This window comes from Lissotriton helveticus, chromosome 1_1 (assembly GCF_964261635.1).
Source record: "Lissotriton helveticus chromosome 1_1, aLisHel1.1, whole genome shotgun sequence".
NCBI lineage: Eukaryota > Metazoa > Chordata > Amphibia > Caudata > Salamandridae > Lissotriton > Lissotriton helveticus.
Window position 1 is genome coordinate 770,137,051 of NC_136057.1, and position 12,537 is coordinate 770,149,587.

The following is a 12,537-nucleotide window of genomic DNA, read 5'->3' on the forward strand; positions in this document are numbered from 1 at the left end:
TTCCTGAATACACAGGCTGTAAGGATCTGACTTGCAGAACCAGTGCAGGTGCCCAACAGTGGGTAGAAAGCCTTGCAAAGACAGAGCTCCTGTCTGTATTCCAGTGTTGGCAGCGAGTGGACCCGGGTAAACTCTGAAAATGAAGCCCTGTTATTCCTTTCTGATGATGCTTATTCTGGAATGTCACTTACTCACACCTGACTGCCCAACCCCTTCTCCCTTGCTGCAACCGGACATGATCCTCCAAAAAAGAAGCATCAATCACTGCAATGCACTTGCAGGAAAGCAGGCTCGCATTCGCAATATCCAATCATACAATAATGTCTCACAACCCCTGCTCCCTAAATACAGCAGCAGCCTCATCCCTACCACAGAGAACAAGAAGTGATTCTTTGTGATATATATAATACTTATACCATCTATGAGTTTTAGGTGAGCCACACCAATACTTCATAGACAAAAGTTGCAGTCCTCTAAGTTGTTCATCCCCATGCAATGTCCGGTTTTGTGTAGCATTATTCCATATGGACATAAACAAAACATACCAGTCTCCACTAACCATCCCAAGCTTCAAATTGTGTACACTGTGAGAAAAAGTGGTGATGAATGTTCAAGGCAACAGCAAACCAACCCTCTACCTTCCAGCCTCCTGAGAAATTCCTAAGTTAAGCAGCTACAAATTACATCAAACAGAAACAGCGCTAATTCATCCCTTTGCCAAACAATGAAGTGGCCAGGCAGCCAGAAGATAGCTGTGGATGCGCTAGTGTCAATAACATGAAGGGGGCACAAAGTGCATGCTAAAAATGTGCATGCAAGAGTGATAGTGGTATTTTTTTATTGGGCCAAAACACAAGTAATATAGCGTGTGCATTGTTTACATTCTGGTGTTTAAATTAGTTTCAAGCTCAAAAGAAAAAAAATCCAATGTGAAACTACTGCTTGTTTTGGGAAAAAAGTAATTCTCATTTTAACGTCATCAGTCGCCATGAGCCCTGGAGCCTGGAGGTTCTCCAAGCAGCTTGCATGGAGAGTGTAGTATTCATTTGATGTTGCCTTGTGTTGGGGGGAAGCAGTGCAGATGGAAACTGCCACGTGAAATGTGACACAGTCCGGGCCTTTGAGATGAATGCGCAAATTTAAGATATCTGTGAGTGTTCACGCACAAGGCCTGTATGATAATCATTCAACTGCATGATTTACATCTAAGGTTACTACAAGAATGGAGATGCTAGAGCCAGGGGCCCTACAGTGGACCAATTTGGGCTAGAAACACGAACATAGATAGCCTGCAGGAACTTCTGTCCATACATATGTCACTGGGTTCTGCCTAAAACTTGTACTGCAGCTGCAGACAAGTGCTGTTACCGGCTCTTTTGCATTGGCAGATTCTGCAAAAAGAAAAACATGCTGGTTTACATATGCGGAAAGTACTGGCACTGGCAATTTAGTCTGGGAACTCATACATTGGGAGGTCAGGTGTGGCAGGGGAAAGGGGATGTGGAGTCATGAGGCGCTGAGGTTGAAAAAGCAGAGTTGAGAGTTAACTTATACATTTATTTTCTGCAAAGAAATTGGTGAAGAGGACCCACGTTGGTAAATCTGTTCAAGATTACTTAATAGCGATTTGTTGGAGTACTATCTACTACTCTCTTACAGGTGACCTGCAGTCTCCTTGGGACTGGCTCCATTAGATCGCTGGCAAATAATGTGTTTTGGTGGGCCTTCGGCCTCCGCCCCAGGCTAAGAGTATCAGCATTCCATGCAAGTCAAAAGCAATCATTTATGGCCTGCTTCTGCTGGGTTTTCATTTCAGTGCATGCGAGTTGTTAACAGAAAGCAGCTATGCACGTTTAATTACTTCGGAGATGTCGCATTAAGTTTATTGCCGAAACCAGACCTTTCCAGGACCCAGCCTGCCTTTCCCGCAGCTCACCCATCAGCCCGCCATCAACCGTAATAATTAACCAATGAGAAAGAAAATGCTCCTTGAAAGGTAGGCGTGCACAACTGACATCATTAAGATGATGCAGTCATCATGCCTGGACCTGGGTGGGCCATCCTTAGAAGACATACCAGACAAGACATGAATCCAAATGGAAGGAGGAGGACACAGTACAGGTAGGTAAATTTATTTTGAATAATTATTGGGCTCATCTCACTGGGGAGAAAAATTCAATAGCCCTGACCCTGTTAAAGTTCTGGTGCTAAGCACCTGAAACCTCTGGCACAAATTAAGCACTGGCTTTGTATTTGGTGGAAAGGCTGTTTCAGGTAGAACAAGTGATACAGTTTACAATCACTCACTATGTATACGAGTTTCCAAAATCTTTTGTAGTATACATGGTGACCTCAACAATTTATATTGAGAAACTAGCCCTAAACCATTTAACTCCACGTATTGACCTGAACAGTATCTAAATGTGTGGTGTTATAATTCCTCAGGAATGTGTTTTCATTTAGAAAAATACATAGCTATTCAGCTTATAGTGGTATCATAGATAAAGTGCATAGCAGTGCTTAGAAAATACGTTCAATTTCATTTTGTTAACCAACAAATAAAAGGCTCCTAACTGAGAAGAGATTTTTTTAATATGGATTTTCAAATTAGTTACATAGCGTCCTTTTTTTTCGTTCTTGAGCTAGTCAATTAATGATATACTACAGTGGTCTGGGAACACCTGCGGCTCGACAGCGCTTACTCAGTGGGGTCTGCGAATGCTTAGAAATGAAATACTTTTAACAGACTAATACACTGTATGAAAATAAAGAAGCAAAATATAAAATAAAAATTTCAAAATGTTAAATAATTGTGAAGGAGTGCTTCACAGTTCCTCAACAACCAGGACATTGGCATGCAAGGTCTGCTGCAGTGCCCATGTCAGTGCCAACTGTATGGAGGTATTAGTTATTAGGGAAACAAGTGTCTTTGTATAAAAAATCAAACTGGTGAGCATTGTGGCTAAAGAGAACAGGCTTATGTAATTAATTCTACTGGCCAGCCTATGATGGTCACCTTTGTGATTATCAAGCATGTGTTTGACAGGGACCAGGTATTGTAGCATCTGGGAGATGAGTGCAGATATAAAGCAGTTATATACAATTCAGGAATTCTGAACTGTCTTAGTTCCTAGGTATGCAAATAAAGAATTAACATACGTGTCAACACATGCTTGAAAAACAGGAGTGCCACATTTTTCATGATCTAAAAGGTAAGCTCTTGAAAAGGAATCTAATGCATGAAACATGTACTAAGTGAAAGGAAGGAGCAGGGCAGCAATACCTCAAAAGTGCAGCAAATCTGCAGAAAAGAAGAAATGTTGGATTGAAATAAAGCACTAGTGCTCCCCTGACATTAACATATTCAATACGTTTAGATTTAGATTTTTAATAACTTGTTTAGGTTCCTCTGCTTAAAAGCAGTAACCTGCTTTGCTACTGTGACATCCCACAGTGCTGCCAAACAAATGTCCTTCAGGAGCCGCGTCCTCCTTGCAAGAACCTTGTGAATGAGTATGTCCCCTCCCCTTTCTTCATGGAGCGATAGTAATGGTGTCTTAAGTTAGGGAGTGGACCAGTATCATTGTAAATTGGGAAAGGGAAATAGGTGGTCCATGGCATACCAGTCATTTACCCGTTAAGTGCTGCCGTCGGCCGTTGAACGTTCGGAGCACTACCTGGCTGGTGCTGTGCACGTTCAACGGCCGACGCAGCCCCGCCAGTTTTTTTAAAACGGCTGCACTGCCGCGAAATCGCGGCAGCGGCCAACGGGTTAAAGAAAGTGTCACTCTAACAGCCAGGAAGGGGGCTCAGTTGGTTAAACCCACTTCTCTTACAACTTCTGTGATCTGCAGGGCATAAATTCATATCCTGGCTCAACTCTGCCATCCATCTTTCTTTCTGAAGTTGGTAAATTGAGTACCACTACTTGGATAAGAGTAGGAAATGTTATTTACAGCTCTGGAAATGTCAGGAGTGCTATAAGTTATTACTGGTACACTAATCAGGGCAGACTAATGCAGAAAGGTTAATATATTGTTGCATATTCCCATCTGTAACCCTGCCCAAGTGGCAAATCTTTCCCTGGGGCATCTGCCAGTTCTGCTGCTCTTAAATTATTTGGTACTAATAATGACACCATCTGTCATAAGTGAATTCTTGGAATATTCATTGCAAGTATCACACCGTTTGGTAGCTAGCCTAAGGGTTTCCCATGACTATGTAGATGGCAGGTAATACTTCTTTGAACACTCCTCCATTGTGTGCAGACTCAGTGTTTTATCCATTTCTTCCTACATTCCGTAGGAACACCCGTCATAGCTTGATGGCCATTTGGTGCTAGTTGATCATTATTTTGCAGTTTAATTTCCTAGTTTTCACATAGGTCATATGCTTTTGCATGTCAGACCATGCACAGTCTCATTTTTGGTAATTCATATTCCTTGCTATTACAATTTAACAATGTTTCATATGCTTACTGAGCCTCAGTTGAACAGCTCTAAGGTCATTTGCTATATGCGGCAATGGTCCTCTTCCTTAGCGTTCAGTGCACTCATGAGTTTCTCAAGTCTTGTCAACATTCCCCCCTTTAAGCTCCACTGTCATTCACTTTCACTCATTCAAGAAAACCAAGAGCATCTGTGTCAGCAATGTCAAAACCTTTATAATAGCTTTGGCAAAATATTCATTTTACAATCTCCCCCTACCCCCACCCTTCACAACCAGAAAATGTACAGCCTATTCAATTTGTCAAAGCCCTTTTTAAGCATCTGTAGAAGGGATTACGTTTTAGTGAATTTTATCTTACATCTTCCCATGTTCTCCAAGTATTGAAGATCCTACAATAGAGCTGAAAGTCTGTGTTATGAGGAATTCCAGCAGTATGGGGTCAAGCATTGTAATGACCTGTTTTCAGGCCAGTAAGTTACCACTACTAGCTTCCCTCAGAGAGTTCGATATGAATCCTAATGGCGTGACAAAACTAATCATTATTTTAAGGATCAAACTCTATTGTCCAGATAGACCCTACATAACGCTGGCATTGATACACATAGGTGTCTTTTTCATATTTATTATCTTCATGGAAAGTTTCACCTTCCCATGTGTTATGTAGGAGACAAACCTATCATTTTGCTCAGGCCCATTGTGAAAATAAACATCTTTTCTCTTAATCCTTGATATCGTCCTTCCTCTATCCATCATTATAGTCATCCAAACAGATTTTTTGTATTACCAAAGTGTATCGTCTCCTTCCCTTAGGACCTGTCTCATTCAGAATCAATTTTTGTTCACTTTGTTACCTTCATTTCCTTTTAACAAAACATACTTTCCAAGGACTGATTGGTTGGCCTGTCCGATGATATCCGCACAGTCATATAGAATGTTTCTTGGCATTCCTGTGGAGAATCCATTTGACAAGGATTGAGGCATACAGCTGAACAATCTTTATACATTCCAACATGACCCTGGCACACCTCTTGAAGGCCTGTCTAACCCACCTTCCTATATCTCGTCCTGTCAGTTATCCGAATGCCTACTTTAGTCATGCATTGTGACGTGGGAGTGGAAATGGAGGCAATGAATATGTTTGTCATTTGAAAACAGGTGTTATTTTAGCTAATGACTCTGTATTGTGTCCCCCAGAAGTATTAATGACAGAACAAAAACATTATAGCACAGATCTTTCTGACACTTAACTTGTGCTTGTATGCATTTAGGATAAACATTTCATAACAACCTCTCAAGGCTTTTTGTATGCACCAAAGACTGTACATGCATTATAACAGTACTGAGACATTGGTCCCTGTATTTTATCTGGATTTCACTTGACCCATCTGTAGTCAGCACTGCATTAAATGTGAATCACTCATCTCTTGGCTAGTTCATAAGGGGAATCCCTCACTCTGCTCCGGTGTGAGAAAACTTTATTATGAATGTAGCGTCACCACCATTAATGAATGTGTTACCACTGGAAAGGAGGGAGAAGGATGTGTATGTTGCGAACAAGGTATAAGGTAAAGATGAATTGTGCAAATCAATCATCACCCTTGCCAAGATTGCGTTCATTGATCTCTGGGAAGTACCTAAGAATTCACTCTCCACTAGTAAACAACAGATTAAAGAAAGTTATCACAAGTTCAAATTGGGCCAGATCTTGTTGAATCCTCACTTAGTTATTATGACGGAACACTTTCTATCAGTTAAAGTAACTTACAGCTTTCAAGAATTTTCAGATGCTATTGAACCTCCGTTGGCTCGAAAGCCCTATTTACATTTTAGATATAGAACATTACGAATAACATCTTATACCAGCAAATGGGCCCACAAATCTGGCTCAACAGGATGCTCCTGCCCCACTTGTGGGGCTGAGAAGGAAACAATAGAGCATATGTTCTTTTTCAGCCCTTCCTATCTTTTTATTAGGAAAAAGTGGCTTATTCCAATTTGCCGAGGCTTGGGCACTAGAACACACAAAAATATCCTGTGAATATTGTAGACCAATGTAAGCCAAACTATCGTTTTTGCTCTATCTCGTTTGCTACTGACAATGTTGAGAATTATGCAAGTGGTCTGCATCAAGTAGGATATATTTTTAGCTTTTTTAGCATGTTTGTGTTTTTCTGTAAGGTTTTAAACATATATGTACTAGTTTATGTAGTTCTGTCTTTTAGAGTTTTGTAATAGGTTAATGATATAGGTTAATTAGCACAGTAGTAGAACAAATGAATTATTTAACATTTTAAAGTACGTTCTCCTCTGGCTCGACTCTGTGATGCACCAAAGTATCTACTTTTCAAAAGTATCTAGATGTATACGTATGGTATGACCTTACTTTTTTACCTAACTTTTTAATAGTTGTATTTTTAAAATGAAGTGAAATGTTATTGTCTAAACACCGATTTATTGTGATTTTATTTCTGTACTTTTCTGGCACAACATGCCGAATAAAGTTTTTGTTGCTTTGGAAATAAATCAAATCACCTCAGTATGACAGTTCTTACACACCTTTAGCCATTGGAACGTATCATAGCAAAGCTCTATGTACTTCACTGACTACTTATCGGCTGCCTATAGCCAGACCATCTACCTTCAAAACACTCTGCATTATCCACAGGATCATCCAAAGAAAAGGCCTAATGTTCCAGAAAGCTAAATTCCAATGTTACTTCCATAACAGGGCAATTGTTTAAGACTGGCACCTTGCCGTACCATTTTCTGCACTAAGAAGTACAATCTCAGTACACGAGGCACAATGTTGAAACTCCCTACCAGGGAAGAAAATACACAATAATCGGGAATCCCCAAAGAGGCACAAAATAAACAATTCCCTTGCACTGAGCAAAATTGTATTCCCGTCATTCTGTTTACCGCACTTAAAGGAAATACTAAATCACATAGAAAAATAAAGGAACCAACATTTTAGTTAGACTGCTAAACAGGATTTGCTCACATGTGCTTTTTTTTTTAAATGGACAGCTGTTCTTATTTCCAATTAGGCACAACTGTAAAGTCAATTATCGCTGTGCAGAACCCATTTTACACCTAAATCAAAACAATTTGCCAATGTTCAGTAGCCGTTTGCTACAGACTATGTTCCCAATAACCTTAAAACAGTAATTTTTCTTAGGAAAATTATATTGAAACAAAATATGCATGTATCAGGGCTGAAAGGATCACTAGTGAATATGAAATATATTCTCCAGTAGCTCTGCTTAGTTCATTCCAAGGACAAAGACATTTCTCTTATCCTATGATGCAATACCCCCATAAAATGGCAGTAATCAACACAATGAACTTTAATACTTTGGTTTGCCCTGAAGAAACAGATTTGTTTCAGAACACAAGCTGGGCGACTTTTTCCTTTTACAATAATCATTGTATGATAATACACATTTAGAATTGATAACTCCGGTTTTATATTATTTATTTTTGGATCGGTTTACCTTTGAAATATTATGCCCATGGAGAGAGCAGGTTACTGCTGGACGTGACACTTCAGAATGCCCATTTTAGCATTTTGCATTTATGCCTTGTATCACACATCTTTCACACCTTTAGGGAATCTAGGCCTGTCATCTTCTACTTCAAATGGTCGAACACAGAAATGGGATGATAAAATTGAAAATTACAGATGTCAGACATGTGGATTTAAATAGACCTCAGTAGCATCTTTTCTGTTGAGAAAAGGGTTCCCCCAACCTTTCCGGAAATAGACACTAGAGGCCTCCAGGGCAATGTAGAGGTGATTTACTATGAAGATTAGTGGGGTAAAGTAGGGGGTGCAGATGCACAGTTGTTGGTCTGGAGAGAGCCACACACAGCTGAGTGAGAGCTGCAGATATTACTTTGTGGGTGCATGTAAATCTGAAATAGTGTTATTGACACACAGCATTTTTCCAGGAAATAAAAGGAATTGAAAGGTATTAAAGTGCCAAAAATGAAAAAAGAGGATAACATAATGTATTATGATTGTCCAGGTCTCCCCACCAACAGCTGAATGGCTTATCCATTATAATTCCCTGCATGCCAAGGAGACAGTGTGGCAGGAAATGAAGTGGAGAGAAAACTTCCATGCCTCCCGAGAGACCAAAGAATTCCTGTCTGTCTGAATGGTAAAGAAATTTGACTCCAGGTCTTTCTTGGACTTCTGCTCCTGCATTTTCCACTAAGGCTTGGTGTTCCCGCCTTCTTCTCACCTGGAGTGGATAAGGAGTTCTATGTAATGAGCTTTTTTTAAGGCAGTAGTGCTAGCAGAATATCTAAAAAAAAATTGGGACATCTCTGAATGACTGGGCCAAAACGCCAAGCCTGTATGAAAAAGAGATCCCGTAGCAGCTTTATTTTATCCTTTTTTCCTATTCTCAGCATTTGGCTTGAATTTTAAGGCTAGAAGAAAGCATGTAACCAAATGTGAGCCTGTGTGCAGCTACAACCTCCAGGCTGTAGCTATACATTTTCAACCTTCTAAAACAAAATCTATGTCCAAAGTTAAAAACCTTCAGTGGCAACGACCACCAACTTAAACCCAACCACATTCACGTATAATCTGCCAAATAGGTGCTTAGGTCCAATCAGCCGCATAAAAGACACTTTGATATTAACCTAGGGTTATATTTAATTTGCATCTCTTTATCCTTTTATGTCTTTGTGCGAATTTCTAAATTCCTGTGACATTTTAAAAGTATGACGTACAAAAAACAGCTCTCTAGACAAGCAAATATGTCTGTGCAAAGTGAAACAACCCAAAAGTTCCGAACTTTTTTAAGACTTTTTGTTTTCCAAGTTTCGTGGTCACTTGTGCCAGCACGAAAATAGTCTCGTTGTTGCAAAAAAAGGATTTCATTTAGCTCGCTTTCACATCTACAAAATAACCGAACCCGTCATGGCACGGCCTTCCTGTTGCTCAGAAACAGTCCAGTTGCCTGGACTAGTGGGCAGGGAAACTTACCCTTGGCAAAGGTTTTATGTGTAACTTTATTTAAAAACAAATGTGTATAGTATTCAGGACACCGTCCATTTTTAAAGTGATTAAGTGCAACAAAAGTAAAATAAACTAATATCAGACAATTTAGGCTTGCTACACCATCATAATAACCCTCATAGTGGCGAGAGGGCAGGGATGCTACGAGGATGTGCCCCCATTAAGAGCAATAAGAAAAACAGTATGGTTTCTTCATTGTTTCGAGTAGAAACAATGGAACACAGTATATTTTGAAGGCGTACTACTTCAAGGTGAAAAACAAAAAGATAGATTTTTCATTCAACAAAAAAACTTCCTCCATTGTATTCGTTACATTTGGAGTGTATGAGAAATACCAAATATGTAAAACATTTTAAAATAATGTACTCAATTGCATTATTTTAGAAAGGTCTATGGGAAATTTAACTGATCGTTCAAGTTTCGATACAAAACTGAATGTTCAATCTTTTTCTCGATTATCTACGTTGTGCTCCAGTTCACTATAGTTTCCCATTTGTTTGACTTTCATTTTTTAGGGCTGGCCTAGTTCTGCCATAGTATCTGCCAGCCTCTTGTTTCACAAAAAATGTCATAATAAAAATAAATATCCAGCTGGGCTTTTGGTCAGCTCTTTTCGCCCATTTGTCTGTTTACCTGTCATTCATATTTTGTTTCTGCCTACCACAGCACACAGCAATGGATCATCCCACTTCAGGCACTGGTTGAACAGCACTGGGGGGGGGGGGGGGGGGGGCTGGTTGACTTTCAATTTGAGGGATTTAGATTTTGCCTGATCACATGTACACAGTCTCTTGCAAACTAACACGTGCCAGGACTGGTGTGCCTGGGATGCTTGGTCACTACTTTAATTTTTACCTTATTAAAATTTTGCCTTTTTCAGATTGCATGTGTTAAAACAAAAACAAATGAAACAAACATGGCAGGCTGGTCATGGCCAGTCCTATTGGCTTTCGCTAATGCTTGTCATTCTTTGTATCCAATGAAGGCACATTTAATCATTTAATTTCCATTCTTTCTGTAACAGAGATGCTGTGCTAAAACAGCTCTTATTCCTTCTCTTACTCCTATTTCTACCTCCTGAAAATCTGTGAGACTCTGAAAGCCTATGCAATGTGACATATTAACATATTAAGGTCAATACCTCCAATAAGATGTCAAGAGTTGGATTTTTGTAATGATGTACAGTACATAATGTTATTTTGAATTTGAAAATTCTATCATATTTTTCAAGAACACCCACGACTATTCTTTTATATGACTATTAGGTGGAGCAGTACCATAATGTCATCTTTCATGGGCCAGAAGAAAGCTTGCAAGACTACATTGCACATCAAATTGCACTGTGCATTAAGGTAATGATGCATGTGCATTAAACATATGCCTTTGGTTTGTAGCACCGCAAGCAGATCATCACTGAACCCCTCTATTTTTAACACAGCACAAGCATGAGTCATTGGGTTTCTGCTGTGAAATAGTTAAAGTGCAGTTGGATGCGGAATTCTCCAAGGAGCAGCTTGTGGAATTATTCATTAGTCGTGGTAAGGAAATTCTCATATATATGATATTAATAAGCCGTCAGCAGAATGTCAAATGATGGATTGGAAAGAAAAATCCAATGGACTGTCTATAGTCATGTGTACGTTTTAATGATAATCTGTTCATTTTATTGAATTGCTAAGTGACTAGAGGGTTGCAGAAAAATAACACCTAAAAAAATGTCTGAACCTGTGTGGCTCAAAACGTATGTATTATTTAATTTGTCTTTAAGTTATTGCAGTGATGGGGCAGGCAGCAGTATTCATTCGGTATTCTTGTAGTAAGTGTGTGCAGATTTCGCTCAGGCACTAACCCCTTCCCTGCTGCCGTCAGCCATCGCGAGCACTACCTCGCTGGTGCTGCGAACGTCCAGCGGCCGACGCAGCCCCGCCCATTTATTAAAACTGCTGCGAAATAACGGCCGCGGTTAAGGTGTTAAAGGAAATGGTTTTTTTAAACGTTTAATTTACTTGCCAAACTTGTTTGTCAACTGTGCTTTGGAAGACCTTTTGATAGAAGAACTGATGTACCGCACCATTTTGTAGTCACAAACGTTGCAATACGCACAATCACAGAGTCTGTGAACTCAAAGTGGAGTTCGGCGAAGTACTAAACCCCTTTTGTGAGTTGGAAACATCGTGAGAAACCTAATTAGGAAGAGGTGTGAAAGTGGCCTCTCCCAGTTGAGATTTGCAGTTATATTATTCAATGGATTTCGACACAATTGCAATTTTTTTTTTTTTTTTTTTAAAACCTTTATTGTGCACGAAAAAGGACAAATACGGGCCCACAACCGTCAGGCCGGCCACGACACTTTGAAGCACAATCGCAAGCAATACATTTCCTCAGCGGCAGCGGATGACATAGCAACAATTAATAAACGTTACACTGAATAGAATCATGTCACCGAGGAAAAGGAGCGTTAAAGGTTAATTTTAAGTTCGTTCCCAATCTAAACAAAAATCAGTAAAGAATAAGAGATAAGGGGAACTGAGTCCACACATTAGAATCACAACATAGGCAGGTGGCATCATCATTGAGAACAGCAACGGAAAATAAGACCACAGACAGTATGGCGGTGCAAAGTAAAATAACAAGATAAGTAGCCAGCATTTACGCCCCACCTACAGCGCCACCCCCTCCCCATCAACCCCTACCGCGGACCCAGTACAGAAACAGAGCAAGAAAGCGCAGAAACATAGAAAAATAAGGCCCATAGAAACTAAATGAAAAATAAAACCCTCCCCCCACCCTACACCAATGCGGAGGCTACGGCCTACCCCCCCCCCCCCGGCAAAGTGTCTGTCGCCCAGTAAAGAACCCGAAATATAGACCAAGAAAAAAGGGAAGAAAAAGAAAAGTGAAGAAAAAGGAAAGAGAACCCCTCACACTTGAAATATAGGGAGTGAGAAAAGAATAAACCAATCCACAACTCCCAGAAAAAGAGAAGGTGGGGAGGAGCCCACCCAATACCAGATCTCCCGGACTCCCATCCATACAAAACCGTCACGCCGTGCAGA

The 12,537-nt window shown here is 40.1% G+C and overlaps 1 protein-coding gene across 4 annotated transcripts in view; it reads left to right on the top strand.

Annotated features, from left to right (window-relative positions):
• The window catches only part of CTTNBP2 (cortactin binding protein 2), a 671,065-nt gene that overhangs the window by 478,931 nt on the left and 179,597 nt on the right, over positions 1-12,537 (top strand). For all 4 annotated transcript variants that reach the window (XR_013606931.1, XM_078674334.1, XM_078674335.1 and 1 more), the window contains 2 exons: positions 10,747-10,833; positions 10,920-11,019. Coding sequence is in view for 3 of the 4 variants with exons in the window: in XM_078674334.1 (XP_078530460.1) it covers positions 10,747-10,833; positions 10,920-11,019 (187 nt within the window). In the remaining variant the exon portion in view is untranslated. The remainder of the gene's footprint in view (positions 1-10,746; positions 10,834-10,919; positions 11,020-12,537) is intronic.